This window comes from Suricata suricatta, chromosome 11, assembly GCF_006229205.1.
Source record: "Suricata suricatta isolate VVHF042 chromosome 11, meerkat_22Aug2017_6uvM2_HiC, whole genome shotgun sequence".
Classification (NCBI taxonomy): domain Eukaryota; kingdom Metazoa; phylum Chordata; class Mammalia; order Carnivora; family Herpestidae; genus Suricata; species Suricata suricatta.
In genome coordinates, this window is record NC_043710.1 from 73607467 (window position 1) to 73634006 (window position 26540).

General features: G+C 46.5%; 1 protein-coding gene across 3 annotated transcripts in view; it reads left to right on the plus strand.

Annotated features, from left to right (window-relative positions):
- The window catches only part of AMOTL1 (angiomotin like 1), a 131121-nt gene that overhangs the window by 56792 nt on the left and 47789 nt on the right, over positions 1-26540 (plus strand). For all 3 annotated transcript variants that reach the window (XM_029956947.1, XM_029956946.1, XM_029956945.1), the window contains 3 exons: positions 4545-4694; positions 8533-9463; positions 23292-23583. In XM_029956947.1, the coding sequence (XP_029812807.1) occupies positions 4545-4694; positions 8533-9463; positions 23292-23583 (1373 nt within the window). The remainder of the gene's footprint in view (positions 1-4544; positions 4695-8532; positions 9464-23291; positions 23584-26540) is intronic.

Sequence of the window (26540 nt, forward strand, 5' to 3'; positions counted from 1 at the left end):
GTTGGCACATGACATGCAGGGTTTGTAATGAAGAAGGGACCATTCTTGGTGAGCTGGATCACAGTCACTATGAGGCAGGAATGCTGACCCTTCTAAGGAGAATTCCAGAACCTCACCCTTTGCAGCGTGCAGCCCGAACAGATCTCTGGCTTCCCTTTAGGGCATGAGCCACAGGAGCCGAGGGAGGGAACCCCGTAGACAGCGGATTCCTTTACACTGGCCTTAGCTTTTTAGCCATCGCTTTCCTCAGGTTCCCCATGCAGACTAAAGCTGTCCGCGAGAATTCTGGGACAAGGACTGGTTTGAAAGAAGCAGGTGGCTGCAAATAGGTAAGTCAGGAGGACCTTACATGGATCTGGTCTTTATGAAGCCCGTGGGGCTACAACGTGTACAGATCACACACCCTCTTGCCGGCAGGATCCTTGATTGGCAGAATGCTGCCCTAAAACAGCCCCTGGGCAGGAGCCAGGCCCTGCAGGGGCTTCCCGGGTGGGGGTGGTGTCTGGGAGTGCCCGCAGCTTCTCTCGGTTTTGCTCCTGGCCGTGGAGAATGCTAACACAGCCAACAGCATTCCCCCTCCTGTGTTGTCCTATGTCGTGTAACGTAAGTCACATGTTTACTTCCAGCTTCTCTTGTCAGATAGCCTTGACCCCGTTGGATAGATCATGTACCCTGCGTTTTGCATAAGAAAATAGACCCACTTTGTGCTATTGGAGTTCCTAGTGTAGATTTTGGACTAGAAGAGGCAGGGAGGGATTATGTTCCTGTGGGATTAAGGGCGAGGCCTCTCTTGCATTTTTGCTCTACAGTCCAGGAATCTGATGCAGACCCAGTGACACACATTCTTGTCATTTTACCTTGTCTTCTAGGTGAGGGAGCCACAAATAACATGAGTTCTCTAGGGTATGTCAGTGTTGGGGGCTTCACTTGGTTCTCTTGGCTTGGTGACGCCATGACCCGAGGCCTGCCTAGCTACCAGGGCTGTCTGCCCCTCTGCTGGGCTCCTCTGTCTTCAGCTCCAAGGAGTGGGGGCAGCCGTGGGAACATAACTCTCCAGGAATGTGTGGGACACCCCAGCATACAAAAAAGGAAGACTTTTTTTTTTTAATTTTTAATGTTTTTTTTTTTATTTTTGAGAGACAGAGAGAGACAGCACAAGCAGGGCAGGGTCAGAGAGAGATGGAGACACAGAATGTGAAGCAGGCTCCAGGCTCTGAGCTGTCAGCACAGAGCCCAATGTGGGGCTCGAACCCATGAACCATGAGATCATGACCTGAGCTGAAGCCGGACACTCAACCGACTGAGCCACCCAGGCGCCCCAAGGAAGTCTTAACTGATAGTTGATATGTAGTTGGACATCCTGTCCATTGGTCTGCGGGTGTGTGAGAAGTGCTTTGCCACTTTCACGATACTGAGGCCTGTAGACAAAGTGGTGAACGGAGGCATATCTGTGGTGCCCTCTGTGTTGGGGGCGTGGCAGGCTTTCACGGACAGCTGTCTGTACCTGGAGGCCCTGTGGCCTGGAGCCCTCGAACCTGTTCTTATGTGGCAGGCCATTGGATAAAGGTGTGGAAAATCAATTGTATCAGCGTTGTTACTGGAGTTGGGTTCTCGGGGCTGCACAAGGATAGAAACTTGAAGATGGACCCTAAAATCAAAGGCAGAGGCAAGGCTTTACTGGGGCTACAACTTGAGCTGAAGGAGACTCAGCACCAACAGAGAGTAGTTAGACAAGCGAGTTGGGGTGAAGAGGAGCCCTGGTTCTATAGTGAAAGTTCCAGTCAGGTTCCCACTCTGGCTTATTATGCTAATGAAGGGGAGGGGGGAAAAGGGCTTCATCTTTTTTTTTTTTTTTTTTTTTGAGAGTGAGAACACACAGGTAGGGTAAGTTTATTTATTTTGGGAGAGAGAGTGTGTGCAAGCAGGGTAGGAGCAGAGAGAGAGGATCCCACTGACAGTGCTGAGCCCCACGCAGGGCTCATTCCCATGAACCAGGAGATCATGACCCGAACACAAATCAAGAGTTCCCTTGCTTAACCAACGGAGCCAGCCAGGTGCCGGGAAAAGAGCTTCATCTGGATTGGTTGGAAGGGCCTCATCCTGATTGGTTGATATTGACAGGCAATACAGGCAGCTCATTGGTGCTTTAAAGAGCCAGGGTCCTCTGTTTTAAGTCAAGCTTGTATGTGGGGCCTCATCTTGGTTCTACTCTCTAAGAGAAGCCATATAACAGGAACAGCCAACAGAAAGCGCTGGAGGTATGTAATGTTTTTCACTTGGGGCTTGTTCCCATGTCCCCTAACTGTCTCATTGTGGTGATGAGAATGGCTTAGTGCAGAGGTTCTTATTTAGGTTCTGTATTGAAAGCATATATCTATATATACACACACACACACACCCTGCACACTCCTTTGTATGCATATACACATACACATATATACCCTCAATTAGGCCTTAGTTTCATTAGCAGCTTTCTCTCTGTTCTCACTTAAAAGTTTTAGTTACATGACTAGACGGTGTCATCCAAAGTGACATATGCTTGCATGTGGCTTCTCCTGACCCAGATCCACTATGAGAAAACAGCCCTCTTTCTTTAGTTGAAGTGTGTGGGTCCTCAGATCCTCTCTAGGGCTGATTTGGTGGGGGTGGGGCTGAGGGTGCAGAAAGGTGTTTTTCTGTTGGAGGAGTTTTGCCAGTGTGCACTGTTCTCCCTACAGCTTAGGGCTACTGAGCTTTGGCTGCACACTGGACTTGTTTGAGGAGCTTTACGTAGAGGTGCCTGGGCCCAGTCCCCTGAGATTCCGATTGACTAGGTCTAGAGGAAGGCTGTGTAGTAGTAGGATTTTCAAAGTTCCTTGGTGACTGTAATGGCAACCAAGGTTGCACTCTCCACTTCTCCAATTTTCCACCAACATTTTCCACCTGCTGAAGTAGAAGCCAGGTCAGAATGTACCTTAGGATCTAGGTCATCTGTGATTCTCAATTTTAACCTAAGACTTATAGATTTATAGATGTAGAAGTTGAGCCCAGAAAGGGGCAAGTTTCTTCCAGGATAGTCTTTGGCCCAAGAGAGACCTTGACAGATAACGTCATAGGCACAGCAATGGGAGACTGATCTCCATATAATATGCCATTCATATTTGGTGTATATTTATCTTTAAGATGAGAATCACTACTACAGTATTTATTTAAACTTTACAAGATAAATATTCTAGTTGTCAAAACCTTTTGTTTATTCTAGTCCACACATGCCTAAGATATATTTGAGCAGACATGCAAACACTTCTTTGGGTGTTGAAGAAACTGAGGAAGATGATGACTAAATCCCCATCTATGGCTTCATTAATTAGTTACTACTAGCTTTGGCCTTGTGAGAAAAGAGGAGATTAAAAAAAAAAAACCTAGCAAGAAATTTCAAATTACTTTCAAATTAGTGTGAAGTTATAGCTGAAAAACATTTTTGTTCTAATGGAATTACATTTGGTCTAGGATTTTAATTTAAAAAGAAGAGCATGATTCTTCCCCTGGAGTAAACTAAGCTATATTTTTTTAAAGTTATTTTGAGAGAGAGAGTGAGAGAGAGACCAATCATGCACAATCAGAGGAGGAGCACAGAGAGAGGGAGGGAGAGAATCTCAAGCAGGCTCCAAGCTGTCAGCACAGAGCACAGTGCGGGGATCCAGCTCAAACTGGATCAGGATCATGACCTGAGCTGAAATCAAGAGTCGGATGATCAACCAACTGAGCCACTTAGGCGCCCCATAACTAAGCTACTTTTGCTAAAAAGAGCCTGAAATGTGGTGCCCAGGCAGAGAAGTCAGTGGGGGTAGGGAAGAGGGCTGGGGCCCCAGGGTTCCCACGCTGTTGTATGTGCATATCAGTGTTATTGTAGTGGTATCTCATGTTCAGTGCCTGTAGGATTGAATACTGTGTCATGTTTAATTGGAACAGGAAGCACACTCTGGTTTGTGTGTAAGGCAGATAAACTAGAGCTGAAAGGCAGGCTTGGCAGCGGACCAGAGCTTGTGACCTGGACTCATACTGCTACAGGGAGCCCCAGAAACCTTGAGCTGAGTGCTCTGTCCTGGCTGGGATGCACTCTTGCATGGTCTAGCAAAATGGCCAACCCCTCTCTGCATCTTTTATGCATTCTGCTCTTTTCGTTTAGTACTTCCTTTGCTGGCCTCCCCACCTCAGTCCTTTCTGTCCTGCACCTTGACCAGCCCAAACTTTGGGACTCACCCAGTTCCGCAGAGGGCTTGATTTTTGTTGGAGTTGCTGCCGCCACCCTTGGAACTGGGTTGTGCGAAAGCATCATGACTTCACTCAGTGTCTCTTGAAAATTGTTATTCTGACCTCTTGGGCCACTTTGGTGGGTGGCTAGACTTGTGATACTTCTGAATGGTAACTCTGGAATTTTATGAATCAAAAAGACGGCTCTGAGTTGAATGTGGGAAAATGCCTCATGGGCTCTCATGAGTCACACCGGAAGGAGAGAGAAAAGGACTTCAGTGGCACTAACAGGCACTTTGCTTCTTCCGCAGGACCCTCTCCTGTTTGTTACAGCTCCGGTAGTCCCACCCCAATTCTAGAAGACCCCAACTACTTCTTCCCAGACTTCCAGCTCTATTCTGGGAGGCGCGAAGCATCTGCTTTGACGGTGGAGGCAAACGGTGGCATCAGGGAAAAAGTTGGTAAGTCCTTTTACTGGCATTTGGTTTGGAAAAGCAAGATGACTGATCATATGTTTCTGGTTTTTGGCCCTTTTACGTATTTTTTTTCTCTATCCTTGCTTTACGAATCAGCCAGTTGTATTATTGTCTCTTTATTGGTAGGTGCCTTATTTTTACTGTTTTTGTGATGGTGTCAATAGACTGTTTTATTATAACATATGACTCTCAGCAGAGTTCTGATGTAGGAACTTGAGAATTACTCCATTTACTCCCTAAGTTTTCTCCAATTCCTAAATATGTTTTTTGTACTCTTTCCCAGAATCTTTTTTCCTTCTCTGCTTTCACTTTTATCTCTCTCTCTCTCTCTTTTTTTTTTTTTTGCAAATAATTCAGAAGCTCAGAAGAAATTCAAAACTATAGTAGGGAGGGAGCTACCTCCTTTGTGAAAACTTCGTATTTTTGAGGGCTTTTGAGACTGGTAAAACTGGGAGGGAATCTTTAAAATCTCTGTAGGGAAGGATCTCATGGTTCTTGGCAAATGCGCTTATGAAAAGGGAATTCAGTAGCTCTCATCCTTGATGAAATCCATTTCCTTTTATTATTCAACCAAAAAAATCATTTTCTTTTGGAAATATATTTTTATTTAAATTGATATTCAAGTTATTCATGGGGTTCATTTTTATTTGAATTTGCTTTCACATGTCAGAGCAGTTATTCTGAGGGTAAAGAGTGTGTTCTCTCTACCTTTTTTATTTTTTATTGTTGAGTTTTATGTCTCAGTTACAGTATACATTCTCTGAAGGTAGGGAGTAAGTTTGCATTTACTGCACATGTAGTCTTATGAAGCAGATATGAAGGCTGCCCGTTTTACAGAGAGAGGTTCAGAGAAGCCACATCACTTGCCTGAGGTCTCAGTGGTGTGGTTTGGGGCTTGGGGCGGGGAGAAGCAGAGTGATATGATCGGAGCTGAGCTTCGGAAACCAGTCTGTAAAGTTCTTGAATATGCTGGGCCAGTATTTTCTGAATGCCTTCTGTGTATCAGTGTTATATTTTAGGCACTGGACATACAGCAAGTGAATATTAACAGATAAAGTATTGTAGGAAGATACCAGAGACAAGTGACGTTAGGAGACTGATTACTCAGGATGTCTAGGCAAGTGGTAAGGAGAGCCCAGACCCTGGATGTGGTAGAAGGCTTAGAAGTTAGGGTTGCAGTCTTTTGCTGTCACAGAGACACTAAAAATGTCATCTAGTATCACCTTTTCTCATATTTTAATACCAAGAAAATGGTGTGACCCTTGATAGGCCATGCCAAAAAAAGGCACAAAACCAATGGCATATGTCTATGTGTATGCATGTGTATATGTGTGAGTGTACATAAATCTATATATTTCGTAAGTATATCCCACCACATTTATTTTTTCTCATTTCACTGTGGACTGAGAAAAACCAGCTTGGCAGTTGATCAAATGTGGGAAGAAAAGGAGACAAAGGGCCAAAAGTTCATCTGAAATTCCTATCTGGCTGACTCATATATGATAAAGATGCCACTTGGGAAAAGAAAAACACAAAACAAAAAGGCAATCCTGGGGAAGAAAGATGTTTTGGGGGGAGATGATGTGTTCTCTGTACATATAGAAGCACGGAGCCATCGTTGCATGGAATTTTAGGACTGAGGCTGTTTGGAGATGGTCTAGTTCTGTTTTATCCATTTGCAGATGAGACTGAGCTCAGAGAGAATAAGTGATTGCTGGGAGTAAGAGCTAGAATTTTTACTATCCTCGTGCTATGTAATTTCCTCAACACACTGCTTATTAGTATTGTTGCAAAATGGATACGTTTTATATTTCCTGGCATTCATCTAAGTATTCTTTGCCTGGTTCAATGTTTGCTCCCCCTTACATGCAGACACTGGGTTGTGGACTAGGGAGACCCAGATGCGGCAGCATGATCCTTGCCTTGAAGAAGCTGCGAGTCTTGTGTAAATAAGTCTTTGCCATCTACTGTGATAATTGCTCTAATGGTGATATAGACAAATGGAGGGGGGACCTAGGAGAAGGAGGCTCAAGCCTGCTGGGCTACAGAAGGACACGTTTGACTCAGAGGCAGCTGTGAAGCTATCACTTGCAGCAGGTCCCGGACTTTCCCAAGACATGGTGAGGTACACCTTTCTAGAGAGAGGGAAGAATGTGAGTAAAGGCCTAGAGACAGGAGAGAACTGGCGTGTCTGGCAACTGTATGGCTTAGGTGTTGCTGGAGCTTAAATGCCAAGGGGTTGCCGGCGAGGGGAGGCGGTGGTGGCAGCCTGCACTGTTGTGGGAGAGGTAAGGCAGTACCTGCTGCATCCCGGGTAGAATGTCAGTTTCATCTTGTAATTAACTGCTGAGGAATCTTGTGCAGGGAAGCAATACAATTAGGTTTTCCTATTTAAACCGTCTTTCAGGGTAATGTGGAAGATAGGTTGAGGTCTAAGGGGGTGGGTTTGGAGGTGGGAATGAGGCGAGTATCAGAGAAATAGATAAGGAGGCTGCTGGAATTGCCTGCATATGAGATACCAAGGGCTTTGCAGTGTTGTGGAATGAACACAGATTTTGTTGTAGAATGAGTCAGGACTTGGTTCTTGGTTTTCCTACGTCTGCAATCTCTCTGTCATTTGCCTTCTCTGAACCTCCCTCCTCATCTGTAAGGGAGGGGAAATTAATCTGTCTCATAAACAAAATAACGTATGGAGAGAATTTAGTACAATACATGATACATCATACACACTTTTAAAATGGTTCTTGGGATTATATTGTGGTTATTAATAATAAACTTGGGGATTGGGATGGGAATGAAGAAGGTTGGGAGAACCATTTAGGAGGTAGAATTGACGGGCGGACGCTGGATGTTGGGGATAGGGGAAAAGGAAGGAATTTTGGAAAACTGTCAGGTTTCTGGCTTGGCAAGTAGATGAGGCAGGGATATGGGGTTTGGTGGGGGTGAGGTTGAGGGTGAGGAAGAAATGTTGAGTTTGCAGAACTAACAGATCATCTGCTAGTGGTTGTAGATGTGGGTCCTGAGTCAGTGGTTGAAGATGAGTGGCAGGTGTGATGACCCAGGAAATTCTGTTGAGTGATGGCCAAGGGCACACAGGGCAGAGCTGTGGGAAACACCAGATTTAAGGAGCAAGTAGAAAAAGGGAGTCAGAGAAGTGCATTGAGAGGCAGGAGCTGGAACCAGGGTGAGTACTGGGTGCGGGAGACCTGGATGCTGAATTAGAAGAGCATTTCAAAAAGCAGATGATCAACATGCAGAATGCTTCAGAGAGGCAAGGTGTGTAATATGGGAGGTGGAAAATTCTCATTGGGCTTCATGGCTAATCAGAGCAGTAGGGAGGACATTGAATGGGGCATCTGGAAAGTGGAGACTGCAAGTGCAGATTGCTCACTGAGGACAGTCAGAAGAGAAGGAGAGGAGAGATACATGGTGGCAATTAGGGGTCCTGGGTAGGACCAAGAAAAGGGGATTCCTTTTTGTTTGATCTTGGTTTTTGCTTGCATTTATTTTTTAAGATGGGAAAGACTTGGCATGTTTATATGAGGAAGGGAAGGGGCCAGTGGGGAGTTTAAGCGAAGGGGAGGGAGATGGCCAGAGCAAGGTCCAGGAAGAAGCAGGAAGCCAGACCGTGGAGCATAGTAGAGACGCTTTGAATTGGAGAAACACTTCCTGAGAAGCTGCAGGGTAAATCGAGGTGGTGATGTGTTTGCAATTTTGTCTTTAAATGCTCCTGTAGCTTGAATGTTCATTATTCACCATGCATGAATAGGCCTGTATTCCTGTGGAACATCCTGATTCCTTTTTCCGCACCTTTATCTTTCAGTTGAGGATCCTCTGTGTAACTTCCACTCCCCGAACTTCCTGAGGATCTCAGAGGTGGAAATGAGAGGTTCCGAGGATGCGGCAGCTGGAACAGTATTGCAGCGGCTGATCCAGGAACAACTGCGGTATGGTACCCCGACCGAGAACATGAACTTGCTGGCCATTCAGCACCAGGCCACAGGGAGTGCAGGACCAGCCCACCCTACAAACAACTTTTCTTCCACGGAAAACCTCACCCAAGAAGACCCACAAATGGTCTACCAGTCGGCACGCCAGGAACCGCAGGGTCAAGAACACCAGGTGGACAACGCGGTGATGGAGAAACAGGTGCGGTCCACGCAGCCTCAGCAGAACAATGAGGAGCTGCCCACTTATGAGGAGGCCAAGGCCCAGTCCCAGTTCTTCAGAGGGCAGCAGCAGCAGCAGCAGCAGCAGCAGCAGCAGGGGGCTGTCGGCCATGGCTACTACATGGCTGGGGGCACCAGTCAGAAGGCCCGGACTGAGGGGAGGCCCACGGTGAACCGCGCCAACAGTGGACAGGCGCATAAGGACGAGGCGCTCAAAGAGCTTAAGCAGGGCCACGTCCGTTCACTCAGTGAGAGAATCATGCAGCTGTCCCTGGAGAGGACCGGAGCTAAGCAGCACCTTCCTGGCTCAGGGAGTGGAAAGGGGTTCAAGGCGGGAGGGGGCCCCTCCCCCGCCCAGCCCGCAGGCAAAGCGCTGGACCCCCGGGGTCCTCCACCCGAATACCCCTACAAGACCAAGCAGATGATGTCCCCGGTGAGCAAGACCCAGGAGCATGGACTTTTTTACAGTGACCAGCACCCGGGGATGCTCCATGAGATGGTCAAGCCGTACCCTGCTCCTCAGCCCGCAAGAACAGAGGTGGCCGTGCTGAGGTACCAGCCACCCCCGGAGTACGGGGTCACGAGGTGATTATCCTTCAAGCCCAGAGGTTTTAGCCTGGCATGTCAGAATTCAGACAATCGTGTTTTTAGTGCTTGTTATTTTCAAGGCATGTTGGGTTTTTGCCATTTTTTTTTTTCTCGAGCATAGTATTTAATAAGCCACTTCTTGGCCAAAATACATAGAGTCATACAGAACAGAGAGCAATTGGGGATTTTCTCCAAATGTAACAGAAAGCAACTGGGGGTTTCTGAGTTTAGGGGAGGAGCCTCCATTGTTGGCTGCCCTGGGGAGCTGTGCTGAGTGGCCAGGCAAGGCAGCAATTTTCCTGGCTGGCTTTGTGGAGAGCGTCCAAACTCCTGGAGCATGTTATTACCATTAAGAGCCTTTCTTCATTGTAGATTGGAAAGGAAAATGTAATCTGAACGCTAGAACCGAGCAGTTAAAGAGGCCATATAGTCTCCCCTCCCATGTTGAACATATGAGAAACTAAAACCTGGAGAGATTCCTACATTTCCATAGGCCACATCTAAGCTCACATCCCGACCGTCAAAATCTCTCCCCTCTGTTGTGCTAATTCTAATCCCTTTCCAATGACCCGGTGGATTCAGCAGCACTTGCTGAGTGTATGCTCTGTGCAGCCTTGTACCAAGTTCAGAGATAGACAAAGGCTCCTGCCCTCCAGGATCTTCGGACACTGCCCCAGGGGAGTAGGCTCCTGAGCCCATCACTGCCATGCAGCGTGCTGTGTGCTCAGAACCAGAGAGATAGTATGACTCACAGCTGGAGGGACTGCAGTAGAGCCCCACAGAGGGGGGTGACCTCCAAGTAGGGTCATGGAGGACGAGTAGGAGCTGTGGGGAAAATTTACAAAGAGATGAGGCAGCAGGGTGCATGGTGTAGGGGGCGCACTGCGCAGGGGGCATGCCGCCAGTTCATCTAGAATGAGCTTCAGTGCCGCTGGTGGGTCAGGGTGTGGCCAGCAGTGGCAGAGGCGTGTTAGGACAGGGAGCAGAGACCAACCGGTGGAGGGCTTTGGGAGTCCTACTCTGGAATTTGGAAGCTAGCCATAAGCAATTGGGAAAGGCAGTATTTTCAAGTCAAGATGTTGATGATGTTTATTAGCCTGACCTCAGGGGTGGTGAAGGGTGATGAAGCAGAGGTGCAGGACCGGGCGCCATGAGGACCTTCAGGAACAATGTCAGTAGTCCAGCGAGGAATTGGAGAGGACGGCCCAAGTTTTGAGGCCAGAGGTTTAGGTGAATGTTCTATCCTGGGAGAGGCACGGGAGTAGAATTGACGGGATTTAATGACTGATCAGGTATGGAAGTTGAGGAATCTCAGGGCAATTGGAAATCAAGCTCTCAAGGGAGAAATTGGGTCTGAAGATACAAATTTGGGAGCTCCCCGCATTTCAGTGTTGCCGAGCTTCTTGGGGGAGAGCGTGGAGTGTGAGACGAGCAGGCCAGGGGCCACTGCCTGTTCTTGGTTATACCTTCATTCTCACAGAAGGCCTTATTTATCTGTTTCTAAATAAGATGAGTTGAGTTTTCCCTGTGCGACCCCAGCCATTATGTGCTGGGCATACCTTGGCTCTACGTCTTCTGTAAAGGGTGTGACTGGGCCCTGGCAGGGAGAGAGCTGACTGACCTACCCTTTTCTTCCCAGATGCTGACGCATTTCCATGCATTGGACCGGGAATGCCAGCCTGGGAGCAGTATACTACCTTTTAGGCTGCAGAACTCATTCTTCCTAAAGGGGGCACAGCCTGATCCCACTGAGGAATCCAAGATGGGGCCCACGGGGCTCTTGTCTCTTTAATATGTACTCTTTTATACTCCCTTTTATAGTTCCTTAAGCCACAGGAGACATTTAAACTTTAAAACCCTCAGGTTTGAAGAAGGGGGGAAAAAGTCTTCATATCTCTGGTATTGGTGCCACAGTGATTCCAGAGACTTGTGTAAAGTAGTCTGTGATGTTTATTGCTGGATCATATCAGAGTTTGGTTTATGATATTTCAGTTTTTCCTAAACATTTAACTCAGCCTCTAGAGCTGGGTAGAAGGTGGGAATATCCACACATGAAGTCTACTTCTTCTCTTTGGCTTTACAGCAGCACGTAAATGGGTCATTTCGCTTTTCGTCACTTGGCAGTATGTGTGATATGAAGTGGGGAGATATGGGAAAGGGAGGAGGGATGTGCCAACAGGAGAGCTACCCAGTTATTTGTGGAAAGTGTCATTTGTCTCAAAGTTATGACATCAAAAAGAAGAAGAAATATATGAGGGATTTGAGCCAATTGCCAGTCTTGGCAGCTGGATTGACATGGCACATCAAAATGGCCCAGGGGACGTAACAGACAGGCCATTGAGGCTTGGCCCCAGAGCTACAAGGCCCCTTTGTGAGCCCGGCCATGGCTAGCCAGCATGTCTCCCGCGGCGCAGCCTTGGGCTGACAGAGTAAACAAAGTTGTATCCACACCAGCCCTGCTTCAGACACATCCAACGTGGTCTGAACTTAAAAGAGTTGGATCTGAAACTCAGCATAGAGTGATTGTCAAGTTTTCTTTGACCCAAGAGATGAGCAGGGCTCCTTTTAATTTCATGGATACATTCTCTTGTGCTTAAAGGGTTATCTGTCATTTATGGTGATGGTTTCAGAAGCCTGATGGGTTAATACATCATAGACTCCTGGACATGAAGGAAAGGCCACTGAGTGAGATCATGGAGTCCACCTCCTTGTCTTGTGATGCAAAAACAGGGCTCAGTATGCAGTGAAGATTCATTCAGTGGTTTTGTCCAACCCTTTACATTGTTCAGACTTCACTGAATTTTTGTCTAGAGCTGGAAAGGCCCACAAGACAAGTGAGACCAGAGTGTAGAGCTTATGATAAGAGGAGTGTGCACTTGGAGTTCTTGCCTTCATAATATTAACTCACCATAGCTTATAAATTCACCTGCCCTGATCTGCTAAAGACAAAGATGTGTGGTAGTTTACGTTAGTCTCCCTGGTGGGAAACCCCATGAGAGCCGATCATCAGTCAAAGCCTCCTTGACTTGTACCACCTTGGCCCTTGTCGTGGGTGAGGCTGGCGGAGATGGGGAGACTGAGGCCCTGCTGAAGTGGCTGGGGGGACCTTTAGGGAACAAGAGCCAGCCATGGATGAAGGCTCTGGTTTTGCTCTTGCTCCATCTTCCTTACCTTTCAACCCAGAAGTGGAAATGGATGGATATAAAAAAGAACACGGTGAGAATTGGATAGCTGTTCTATGTAGAATTGTGGTAAAAAAAAAAAAAAAAAAGGCAAGCATTTGGGTGTTCATTCTGACTCACTTGGTAGAAACAGAACATGCACTGTGGATGGAAGTGAATGGGTGAGTGGGTGCTGGTGGGTGAGCAGACCTCTGTCAGAGCGCTTGGAGTACATTAGTCAAATGCGTGTTTGCTTTCCAGAGAAATCTGTCCATATTTCCAAAAGTTGAAACCAAAGATGCCAAAAAATTACTCAAAATAACCCATTTTCTTACTATAATCACTGTTAATATTTTTCCTATACACATTCATTTTTTCACATGTTATAATCATAATTATATTCAGTTTAGTGTCATAGCTTTTTTAAGGTAGTATTGTATCACATTCTTTTTACAACGTGTAATTGTTTCCATAACCATCCTTTTTATTGCTGTGTGATGTTTTATAGAGTATATAATTTACATCATTTTTTCTACAAGTAATGTAATGAACATCATCATGCATATCAAATTTTCCATGCCCTGGTTCCTAACCCCTAACCTCTGACCCTAACACTAATCCTGACCCTGAAACGAGCCCTGGCCCTCTCGAGGGGTTTCTGGGCTGCAGGGTGCCAGGCACATACCCTACCCCTCACACTGGCTCTACCCCTGACCTTGGCCTTGACCCCAACCCTAACGCTGGGTCTGGGAGGGTGGCTTCCTGAAAGCACAATGGAAGGGGCTGAGAGGCAGCCTGCCTGTTCTGGAGAAGACTCCAAACATTTAAGAATTGGTAGTATTTCAGGGTGCCTGGGTGACTCAGGCAGTTGAGTGACAAACTCTTGATTTCTGCTCAGGTCATGATCTCACTATTGTGGGATTGAGCCCCCAGTCAGGCTATGCAGTGACAGAAGGTAGCCTGCTTGGGATTCTCTCTCTCCTTCTCTCTCAGTCCCTCTCCTGCTCATTCATTCATTCTCTCTCTCTCTCTCAAAATAAATAAAACTTAAAAAAAAGAATTGATAGTATTTCTGAAAAGACATGAAGATGGAGATAAAAACAGAAGGACCAACTGAAAGTCTATTTAAAGAGTCTTTGGAGCCCAGGGTCCCTCCTTTCCTCAGCTCAGTGGATGGCTAACCATTTCCATTCTCATCCCAGCACAAGTCTGGGGTTTGTTTTCTGGAGGGGGTCTCTGAACTTCTGCTTTACTTCTTTAGGAATCATTGTTTAGAGATGAAATTATTGGGTGCATTGTAGCGAGCCTTTAATGACTTGTGATACTAGATACTAGATACTTTGTAAAAACATGACAGTGCCTGTGTCACTGCCCTTTGGCCAACATTAGTCACTATGGTCACAAAAACTTTGCTAATTTAAGAGGCAGATAGCATTAATTATTTTAATTTGCAATTATAAGCTAGGTTATTGGGGGATTATTTTACTAGTTGGATTGATTTGATCTTGAAATTTAGCTATGTTTTTTGTTCCTATATCTATATATTATGATGGATTCAGAGCAAACTACAACCTGTTTTCTCTAACGCTTGCCCTGATTTTCCAGTTTCTAAAACTCTATGCCGGGCATGCCGTGTAGGTTACCTCATCCTCAGTCTGTCCTGCAGTTCTAAGGGGTGGGTGCTGTCACTGTCCCTGGCATATGGTCCAGGGATCCATGATGTGCATGGCAAACACTCAGGCTTAGAGTTCACATAGTCATAGGCACCAGTTTGAAGTGCAGGAGCCAGTGTGCAAAACCTGGGTTTCTCTGCCACGCACCGCAGCTCCCAGAAAGTGAACCCTCGGTCACCCCGGCTGTATGTTGCAGTAGAGGCAAAAATACGGTTTTTATTTGGTAGGACTCCTCTGGTGAATTTCTAATCAGATTTATATATCACACCCAATGCCCAGCCTTTGCTCTGCCCACCTCTGTTTTCTTCAGGAGGACCAGAATACGATGATACGTTCCAGCCTCTAGGAGGAAAGGTCTCCAGATGTGCTCTTTGTGTCCAGATATCTTAGAAGGCCTGGGAGCAAACGCAGGCTTGCCGACAGCTGGAGCTGTGAGCCACAGCTGGCTTCTGGCGTACTTTCAATTGGATGTAGGGACCAAGGCAGGGTTGTTTGTCTGCCTTAGCCTGTTTGTAGCAGACTGCTTCAGTTATGGAAGAGAAGTACTATTTTAATGACTAACTTTTATGGTTCAGGCAGTATCAGTTTGGAAAAAGACTAACTGTCCATTGCCAAGTCCTGTATCTTGGCTGATTCGCCTGGTCAGCATAGGGGGTTTGATTTGCTAGCTTCCTAGGAGCAGAGAAAAGAGTAGTGACTGTCTATTAATATTTTATTCATCTGTGAATATTAATTTGATTTTTAGCATGTAGGTGAATACTTTATAAAGACATGAATTGGTGGTGTTTGACCCAGCCCTCTGTTCGAAGCTGATAGAGACGATGAAGCAAGAGGTCCTGTGGACTTCCTTGCACAGAGAAGCTTGCTCGCTTCTTCCCAGACCCAGTCATCTCCACCACCCTCTTCCCAGCAGGGCAGGGACTTGCCATTTTCTGCAGTCAGGGAGGGAACATGTGGGCGTAACTAATGTCCTAAACTGCTCATGTTTTCCTTAAAAAGTGCACTGTGCTCTTCCCCCCCACATCCCCCAAGAAACCTCCAGGGTTGGTTCTATTTAGGATAGATGACATTCTCTGGGAATGTGCCAAATGAGGGTGCGGGGAAGAGGGAGGGAGCAAGAGGGGACACAGCCAAGGAGCGCATGTAGCATATGAAAGAGAGAGAACACCACTCCCCAAGAAATTCATGTCCATCCAACTGTGCAGCCATAGGGCAGTTTAAAACCCAAGGAGGTGCAAAGATTCATGCTCAAGGGCAGGGTTTACTTGGTGGCCTTGAGGTTTGGAATATGCCGTATTGTAAGAAAGAAAGTTTGATGGCCCCATCTTTGAATCAGAAATGCCTCGAAGAAGAAGAAGGAGAATTTTCAGAGTATGTGTGTTTCCAAAGTGGCGATTTGCGGTTCATCCAGTCATGAAAATGAATTGCTATGTAGGACAAAAGGTAAGCCAGATCCAGAGTTGTTGGATTAAAAACTATGCATTGCCCTTAACAAAAATGAGCCTGTGGAGCCTTATTTAAATTCCACCAGCTAAATGTGTGTTTTGAATACCAGCATTAGAATTTAGGGGTTTCTACGGTTTTTAAGCTGGATTATGGCTGGATGAGCCAGGTAAAATGCTGTTTATTCTGAGAAACGACTCTGCAGTGTGGGAATTTCAAAGGCTAGGGTCACGTTCAGGTTACTTTCTCAGGAAACCTGACACAATTCCAGGTATGATGCATTAAACAAGTGATTTCTTCTATCAAGAGGATTGCCTATATCCATCCTGCATAGAAATAAGTCTGATCTTAGTTTGCACAAGACTTGAGTCTTACTGGTGTCTGCATAGCCACTAGGTTTGGCGGGGAGGCTGTGGGTTTGAGAGAAGATTTGAGGGGTTTTGAGTTATGGCTCTTCTGTTTTGCAGTCAATTGGGTTAAGTTCTCCGAGTCTCAGTTTCCTTATCTGCAACTTGTTAAGGTTGATGTTTTCTAAAACTAAGTGATTTTCTCTGCCAAAAAAAAAAAAAAAGATGGAAAATGGAAATTATCTGCATTCCCATTATCCAGACTAGCCATTGTTAAACCCTCTGTTTACTGTGTTGCTTTAAGGGTCAGAAAATTATAAGAAAATAGTATTAGGTTGGAAATAGGTATTTTTGCTGAAGGAGAAGTCTTAAAATTTGAATCTCTTCACCGTGAGCCAAGAAGCCCTTAATTATTTCATCTCACTTTTTTAATTCCTTTATCTCATTTTGTTTACTTTCTCTAATTATTAAAATGGCAGTGCAGATTTTTTGGCTTATCTTTATTTTTGAATTTTTTAATAGTGTACATGTACATGTACTTAGACAATGAATTTTTTTAAAAAGTAGCCATACGTGTTCATTGTAGAAATTATATAAAGAAAAATAGGACAAGAAAAAAAATCTCATTACCTAGCATTAGCCACTCTGACCCTTTGTTATAATTTCTTCTAGTCATTTTTCTGCACCCTGTTTTTCTACACATACTAGGTAAAATTTGAATATGTGTCATATCTTGAGAATTAAAAAAAATCCTTTCTTAGGGACTAAGTTAAAACTTGTTGAACTGAATAGTTAATGTCAATAACCTGAAAAAGTTTTGATTTTATTTTTCTATTAATAACTTTGCTTTGGAAAATGTATTTAGCTACCTGCATTTTCTCTTTTGAATTCATTGATCACATCCTCCATCCATTTATCCACTGATATTTATTTTCATATCACATTTTGAAAAATTTTTTGTCCATCACACAGTCCAGATTTGTTAAATGTCCACAGGGTGACCTAATTGCAGATGAATGTATAGTTTCATATATGAATATAGCTTGCTGCTCACCCTTGCCGCCTGGGGACATGGGGGCAGCAGAGAGGCTGGTCTGTTGGCACGAATTGCTCTGACAGTCACTGAATTCTGGAATTATCTCTAAAATGAGGCCTTTCGGTGTAGGGGTAGCATGGTCTTCAGCAGTGCTGTCCAACAGAAGTAGTGTGAACCACACATGTCTACTTAGAAATGTTCTAGCAGCCACATTTTTTAAAAGTTGAAAGAAAACAAGTAAAATTAGTTTTCAGACCTAGTTTAGTTAACCCATTAAAAACCTATCTTTAGAAACATGTTTTAGTTAGCTAAAACTATTGTCATTTCAAGAGGCAATCAACATTTAAAAAACTGTTAATGAGCTGTTTTACATTTCTTGTCCTAAGTCCTCAGATTTTGATGCATGTTCTACCCTTCCTGCACATTTCAATTCAGACTCGCCTCATTTCAGGTGTTTGGTAGCCCAGTAGCTCCTGGCTCCTGCTTGGGACCGCACCAGTCCAGAAGGATGTAAGACTCTGTGTCCGAGGGAAAATGCCCTGACGCATCCAGACTCCACCTTGACACCATGCTCTCGTTCTGCATCCCACTGCAGGAAAGCTGCTTAAAAGTGGGAGATTCTGTGGGGCTGGAGTGTGCTTTGATCCCTTACTGAGCTTGGGGATTAGGGACCATGGTGTTTGAAGAGGAAGGGACACTCAAGGGTGGTACTTCTCGCCTTTCTCCCAACACCTATTGGCAGTGTGTGATAACAACAGAGGCTAACAGGTATTAAGTACTTCCCTAAAGATAGACACTGTGTACAATGCTTTGTGTTCTTATCTCACTTAATTCTCACAACCACCCTGTGAGGTGGATATTGTCATCATTATTTAAAGGTGAGGAAGTTAAAAGCTTTTCCATGGGTACATGGTTAGGAAGAAGCAGAAGCAGCCAAGGATACCCCACACTAAGGAGCAGTGCTCTCTTGTACTAACGTGGGAGTTAGCCTTGGTGTAGCACAAGGAGGGTGATTTCAAGACCCTGGGGTCAAAGCCCGTTTTTTATGCTTTGCAATGGACTTGAGTCCCTGCTTTGTGAATCCTGAAGTTTGCATACTTTAACAGTAGGATCATGTATGGCATGAGATCAGTGAATGCCTGAGATTGTAAGAATTAAGTGATGCAGTTGATGTAAAATGCTAATGTGGTGCATTTACATACAGGTGTAATGTAAATACGAAGTTTAAATAAACTGGTCTGTGAAGCCTTGCAGTGTGCACAGAGGAACAAATGGGACTGTGGGTTAGATGTCACCAAAGACCTTGTTTCCCCAATCCAAATAACTTTGTCACTCCCGTTTTGAACTGCATTTTGTGACCCCCAACTACGTAAGGAGGGCAGTGACACAGAGCCGTGTTACTTATTATATTGGCAGTCTCGTGATTTGAGATTCTATCCAGAACCAATTATCCAGAACCAGTCTAAACACCAGAGGTCTCTCCTTTAATAATGTAATGTTGAAGGGTCGGCCATTATTTGAAAACAGCCTGAAACATACATGGTCTCCCAGCTTGCTCCTGGGCCTGGGGACCAAATCGGTTGATACAAATGTATAGAGTACCAACTTCATAAAAGTCATAATTTTCCACCCCCAGAAAACATGCACGCTAAAAATTTGGGAGAAAAGACTCATGTATGAAAAAGAAAATAATATTGCATGTAAATAAAAATTCAGGAGAACAAAAGACATGATGTAATCCAGTGATTGTAAGTTGTCAGGATTGTGATTTAGGCAGGTTGTAAGTTTGGAGGAAAGAAATGGGTGCAAATTATGGGGTCAGGCTACGTGCAGCATGGTCCAGAGTCATCGATGATGGTGGACCATTCTACAAGGCTTCCCTATATGACCTCTATTTTGTCACGATGTGACTCTTTAAATGCTACGATTCTTTTTTTTTTTCTTTTTTAATATATTGTTGTGGACTTGTGGAGAAGAGGCTTTTTTAGCTTTGCTCACACATATTTAACTGGTCAGTTTGGTGGCGGATAGAAAAAGGTCACTTTCTGTAGTGTTCCAAGGCCCGTTGCATTCCTTCAGAAAGGAGTGGGACCTGTTGGTGGTACCTGCCTCAGTTTCTGTGAGCATTAAGTAAGGTGATGAAACGTGGTGCCTCCCAGATAGCATAGAACCCCCAGTAAGTGCTACTTGAATACTCTCTGCAGCCAGAACATTAGCCCGTGAAAGCTAATTATGTTGAATGTAAGTAACAGTCCAAGAGAACAACTCAGAGGCAGATTTCCAGCTTTCCTGCTTCCCCGAGGCTGCTCAAGCCTGCAGACACTGATGCTTTTGTGTTAGAGTGTGAATCATGGACACCCTACAGTGTGGTTGCTCCAACAGGGCCACAGGAACCCGGGAGCAAAGAACCAAAGGGTGGCTGCCTTCCCTCCCACTCTCACCAGTATAGGGAAATAGCGAATTCATGGGCTCTGGAAACAAAAAGCTTGGGCATGGATCTCCTTTATATTCCTACTATCTCTGTTATATTTTGTAAGTCGCCATCCTGCGCTTTGATTTTACCATCTAGGTAGTCTGACATCGATACCTATTTTATAAGTAGTTATAAATGCAAAAAATGCTCCATAAGTGTTAACTATCACAGAAAAAAATTATTGGGACTTATGCATACCATGCTCAGTGCTGGGATTTGTATTAGCGGCTGTGGGATTCAGGTGATAATAGTAATGGTAATTATAGCAAACTATTTGGCCAGTGCTTACTTTGTGCCGGGCTTCATACATATTATTAACTCCTTAAGTCCTTTAGCACTGAGCTAAGTTGTGCATTGTCCCAGGAAATCAAGACACACGATGTCAAATAAGCTAGCTCTCTGACTTCACAGCCTGCACGGGAAGTAGGCTCACAAATAGATCGCCACAGCATAGCATTCTGTTCGCAGGTGTTTCTCCATAACTGTTGGTCCCCATCTTGTCTTTTTCCCTTTTCTCTATGTCCCCATTGCTAGGGTCATGGCCAATCAACAGCATTATCTTTGTAAGCTAAGGATAGGTCGTTTCTGGTATGATCGCATGTGAAATTTTCCTGTTCTGTCCCAACACTTGTTCCCCTCATTTACATGAAGCCCACATCTGCCTTGTACAGATCTTTGAGCTCACCAACCTGTTGGCTGAGTAGTGGAGGCAAGCAATATAAGTTTGCTGACCTGCACGCACATCATCCATTGTAATGTGTTGTTTATTGAAAGTGTAACTGAGTTATTTATGAGGCCAATGTTCTCTTTAGGTGCAGAGTTCCCATTTTGAAAAAGTAAGTTTTTTCTGTCGCTTAACTTTGGCAAACACCTTTTTCCTGCATTGCCACTTAGGTAACTGGCCACCATCATGGATAACTTAGGCTGGCATTCAGAAAGCACTTACTTTTTGTTTATTTCGAGGAAAGATGAGAAGATAAGCCCACCATTGACCATAGTGCCATAGTGAGTCCCAAATCCTAGAGTTTAATACATGTTAAAAGTTAGAAGCCCCAGTCCAAAGCTGACTGGGTCAAAGGAAAGCCTCGTGGTTCAGAGAGCAAGGCTGCAGGCTCCTCTGTACCCACCTCACTCCAAGGAGACATGCCGCATTTGTCCCTTCCCTTGGACGAAGTGTGAAGGGAGTACTTGGAGCTGGGAACAAGCGTATGCTTTTGAGTTGAGGCAGGTGGAGCGTGTGGTGTTTTGCCTCTTGCCCAGGCAACCTCTTTCCATGACAAGCGCACTATAGGATTTAGCCAGCCTGCAGCAATGCTTTATTGAGTCACAGATCTGGGGTTTTGGAGGGGTTCATACCTGTTAGGAGTTCTTGTAATCTGGGTGAAGCTGGGCCTTGTGAATGTCACTCAGGGCCTTTCCATTCTTGCCAAGGAGTTGGACCTCATACACGCAGGATGACATAGTCATATACACACTTCAGTGTGCAAGGGGCACAAATTCATCAAAACGCAGAAGCGTTTTATTTCCCAAGAGATGGGCAGGTAGCTATGTAACAGGTATGGAGAGGGAGGGAGGAGGGAAGGTTTACATCTCCTCCCTGACAGCAGTCCTTCTGAACTCTGATGATAGCCGGAAGGTGGAGCCCACTTAAGGAATAAAGAACTGAACTGAGCTCCATGGTTCTCCAGTAGGCCTTGGGGAACTTAGATCCCAGCTCTTTCAACAGGAAATGGAAGGGGCTTCCTGACTGAAGCCATTTGGAAACCTAGTTGGGCGATCCCTTCCAAGCCTAGGTATAAGCTCTGGGTTTGTTCCCAAAGCGAGGCCTATGGTAGGTCACATTGTTGGGCTCTGTTGCATTTTTCCTGAGGTCATCTCTATGGATGTCTGCATATCTGTGTAGGGAGGGCTAAGGTGACCCTTCTCAAATTTTCTTCTAGAGTTTGACATTTAAGTGCTAGGAGTTGGCATTCAGAGGACTTCTGACTACAAGATATGCTTACAAAATAAGCCATACAGGGCCTGACAGGGCCCAAAAGCATTCCAGCAAGTATACTTAAGAGGAAAGGAGAAGGTCACGTGACCTTCTGGAGAAAATGGGGGCTTTGGCCCTGGCTGGCCAGGAGTAAGGGGAGGTGACAGGGGCTAAGTGTCAAGGGTTGGAAGTAGCAGGATTTCCAGAGGACTCTGCCCTGTGACACAGAATGTGGGTGACATAGGGTTGCTGATGATTCTTCTCACTCTAGTTCCCAGACGGAGTCCTAAAAGTTAGGGAGGCCACCAAGAAAACTTGTCCTTCCCAGTCTGCAGATCAAAAGTAATTGTGGTTGGAGAACTGGCCACCAAGACTGTCTTGGGTGCTTATACCTGCCAAAGTTGTTGGTTGTAGCCGTTGGCTCAGGCTGAGAGAAAATACAATGGTTCTTATGGGCCAGGTAACAGAATAGCAAGGAGGGAATTGTTAGGGGGTGAAGCCAGAGGGCAGCTCAAGGTTTCAGATAGAGGAGTTAGTGGCCCAGCTTTGAGCCATCTTTATAATGTGGCTAAGATCCCCAGCCTCCTCACCCTGGCAAATCAAAACAAAAGATTCGTCTCTTCCCCAAGACTTGTCCATTTCATTGGATGGTACCCCTGTCCATTTGTGTAAAGCCCCAGATCTAGGAGTAACTTTTTAAATATTTATGTTGAGAGTGAGAGTACAAGAGGGAAAGAGAGTACAAGAGAGAAGGAGAGAAAAAATCCCAAGTAGGCTCCGTGCTGTCAGCCAGGAGTCTGACGTGGAGCTCAAACCCACAAACTATGCGATCATAACATGAGCAGAAATCAAGAGCCAGATGCTTAACCGACTGAACCACCCAGGCACCCCCAGGAATAATTTTAAAAATTTTCTCACCTTCTCTCTCCCTGTCCATGATATATCCCAAATCTATCCATGATTTCTCTACTGCTGCTGCCCTGTGAGACTTGACAGTTCTCACCTAGACCACACTCAGGCCTCTTTGGGGGTGCCCTTCATGTATTCTTGCCACTCTGCATCCCATCTATGGACCAGTTAGTGGGGCAGTTCTACATGGCCTTGGTCTACACCAAGGGCTGGCCTTGGCTTACAAAGGCCCTTTGCTCCAATGGCTCTGGTCATAGTTGGTACTGCTTTTGCTGACTGCGCTCCGTATCTGCTCGCTCTCTCTCTCTCTCTCTCTCTCTCTCTCTCTCTCTCTCTCTCATTCTCGTTGGTGCCTATGCTGAATCCTGACCTGGGCTCTGTGCCCTAGCTGATTCCCATACCTGGGATCCTCCTTTTCCTCCTCCTTTCCCCAAGGTCCTGTCATTCAGACTTCAACTCAAGCACCCACATCTCCCTTCCTGACCTCTCAGGACGAACTAGCCACGAGGTCACTCACGGTCACACTATTCTGCAATACCTGGCTGACCAGCTTCTGTCCCCAAGCATGTAAGCCTCATGAGAGCAGGGACCTTGTATCCCCACGACCAGCCAGTGCTGATTCAGAGGGAGAACGTATTGAATGCCCGCGGCTGAAGGACCCAACCTGCCCTCCTCGTGCCAGCACAGAGACATGCACCGATGGCCCCTGCTAGCCCAGGCCAGTCGCTAGGACGCGTCTTGTTGCGACTTCCGCCTCCCCCGCTCGGTTTCTCTGGGGTGTGATGACCGGTGTCCGTTTCCCTTGCAGCCGCCCCTGCCAGCTCCCTTTCCCGTCGACAGTGCAGCCGCACAGCCCGATGTCCTCCCAGAGCCCCTCCGCCGGGGGGCCGCTGCACTCCGTGTCCATGGCGCTCGCGCTTCCCATGACCCTGGCGGCCCCGCAGCCCCCGCCCGCCGCTTCCCCCAGCCAGCAGCTCGGGCCTGACGCGTTCGCCATCGTGGAGCGAGCCCAGCAGATGGTGGAGATCCTGACCGAGGAGAACCGCGTGCTGCACCAGGAGCTCCAGGGTTACTACGACAATGCCGACAAGCTGCATAAGGTAGATGACTGCCGGAGGGAAGGAGAGGGGAAGGGACAGAATTGTTGCCCCACTGCGGACTCACTGGTCGGCAGCGACCCGTGTATGCCAGGCACTGTGTCTACATAGGGAGATAATAAAGAAGACACAGGCCCTGCGTTGGAGGAACTTACAGTCCAAAAGGGGGAGAGTTGCCTAAGCTAACACCTGCTGTAATGCAGGGCGTCAGACGGTTGCGGTAGGTACAGTGGGGGTGGCTCTGGCCCTGGGACTCAGAGGTGGGTGGTATTTCCCCAGGTGGACAGTGGGAATGTTAGAGTGTGTGGCTGCCTTCGTTCTTAGGGCTTTATGCTGAGAGCCACAGTCAGGAAACGTTTCCGCAAGATGAACTGTTGTAGGCAGTGATTTCATGGTGACTCCCCACGTGTCAGCACCGGAAATGCTTGCGGTAGAACAGAAGAGGTGAGGGGCCAGAGGCAATAGGCTGTTTCAGGGTAGCAGAGCGACAGGGCACTAGCTTCCTTTCTGGAAGCAAGGGAGCATGTGTGGTGGGAGTGATCTTAAGAGTCTGAGCACCTGGCTCTGTCGTGGTCAGTCAGGGGTTTTATAAACAGAAAAGGTAGGAAGATAAACCCTGCCTGATAGGGGAGCATTGCTGTTTGGTTCCATATGACAGTTGATGCTCCTGGTTGGCCCATTTCGTGTTCACTTCTCCGGTAAGGTGTGGTGTTTTTCGCTGGTCAGACTTTCAGAGTAGTCCGCGTGTCTGATTTCTTGGCGGTACCCAGCGGGGAGCAGTGGGTTTGGTGGTGCAAATGTTCACAGACAAAATCTGCCCCAGCATGTTTATTTGGAGCTTCCACTGAAGGGCTCTGGAGCTCCCTGGAGTCAAGACCAGACTTGGCTCAGAGAGCTCTGAATGCCTTTCCTGGTGGGAAAAGAGGAGAGCCAGAAATGAATAGGCTGCTTGAAGATGGCGGCCTCACTCCCACCCTGGTCAGACGCTGGAAGCTGGGACACAGGCGTACTGTCTTGTGGCCTTGGCTGTAAGTCACTGCTCAGGCCCCCGCTTGCTTCTGACACCAGCACTAGGTGCAGTCTGAACATTTGGAAGGAGCTGCTCAGCCCCTCCTGGGAAATTACTAGTCCTTTCTTCTCCTTGATGAAGCCCCATGGCAGACATGTCCAGGAGTTATGCAGACCCAGCTGAGGGCAGTTTAGTTCTGGACCTTTTCACATGAATATTTTTGTGGGTTTTTTAAAACTTTATTTTAGAGATTTAGAGAAAGAGAGAGCAGGGCAGAGGGACAGAGGGAGAAACAGAGAGAGAGAGAGAGAGAGAACCTTAAGCAGGGCTCAATCCCATTCCCATGTGCCTGGCTTCATGACCTGAGCCAAAATCAAGAGTCAGATGCTCAACCAACTGAACGACCCAGGTGCCCCACAAACATCTCTTTCTTAATTTCAGTGCACATTTCTGTTTTGAGAAACAAAATCAATCTCCTGGTGACTCAGTTTCCCTGCCACAGGGGTTGTTGATTCTTAACCTCTGTGGCGAAAAGGATTCTGATGACTGAGAAAGGAAAAATCAAAAGCTGTTTCCTTTCTGGAACTCAAAACTCCTTCACCCCTTGAATATTATAAATGGTCCTATAATTATTACGTGTCATTCTTCAGTCGTATGTCAAACTGGAATTGCCAGTTTGAACACCCCGATTTTGGTGCATACTTGCTGTATTCATCACTAATTCCCCAGCTGTTGTCAACTCGGACCGAGAAACACACGGGCTGCCTGAAATCTGTGCTTTCACATGTTGTGGCTTGTGTCCGCAAGGTCGGCCTTGTCCCAGGTCCTGCCTCCGCATTGGCTGCCCTGCTCCGCTGTCTGTCAGCAGGTCTGGGGAGAGGACTGTCAGATGAGGTGCTGAGCTCACTTTGCAGTGAGGACGACCCTGCTTTGGGTGGAGCCTCGAACTGTGCCGTAGGATGTGGCCACCCTGTGCCCTGTGCCGGCAAGAACATCTAGCCCGGGGTCCTCACAGTGTGGGGAGCACTCGCAGAGATTCAGTGTAAGGGCAAAACCAGAAATAGATGCATTTTTAATTACAGAGCTTAGCCTCTGCATCCTGTGCAGAACACAGCAGGAAAGAACAACTAAATGCAGAGCCTGCTGGAACGCGCCCTAGATAGGAAGACCCTGTTTTCAGAGAGGCACAGGTGGTGATTATCACTGTTGGTGTTGGAATGATGGTTGAGGACCCCCAGAAAGAGCGGTTGTTTTTAGTTTTTCCTTTTGGTCACTGATTTTGCTTCTCTCTCCTTCCAGTTTCCCTGAAATCTAATTAATGGGCGGAGTTTCTAACAGGACTGTGGGTTGTTGAGAGGGTTGGCCTCAGAAGCCATCAGGGCACAGATGGGCGTTTGAAGGGGAAGGGCTGGGTGGTATTTATGGTTCCCCTAGACTTGCTTTAGTGAAGACCCTCTTCTTTGGTCAGCACAATAGCGCTGTGATTGGGCCATCTGTGGCTTGGACAGCAGGCTAGTTTTTGTCCTGTGGGTCTCTGGGCTGTGCCCACGAAGGTGCTCAGGGAAAATGCCAGTATCTAGAGCTTGGAGTGGCTGAGATTTTCTCTGGGATTCTTACTCTGCTTATAGTTCTGTGTCTGGGGCCAGGAGCATCTCTCTGTGTGCTTTCCGGGGCTCTGCGGCTCCGGCCAAGAGCTTCCTGATATCCGGCTGGAAGGGAAAACAGACGGCGGGAAGGGAAACCCAGGGCTGTCCTCAGGGGATTGTACTCAGACGATCACTAGCCCTGGTGTTTGTATAGCCTGTCCAACCTTACCTTTATCTGTGGCAAACATCAGAGGGATTCAGATGTTCTGGACATGCGGGTATGCGGTGCCCGTTCTGAAGGAGTGTGTGGTCAATTCATAGAGCTTTCAACTTAAAATTCTTAAAATGATTTTAGCCTAGCTTCC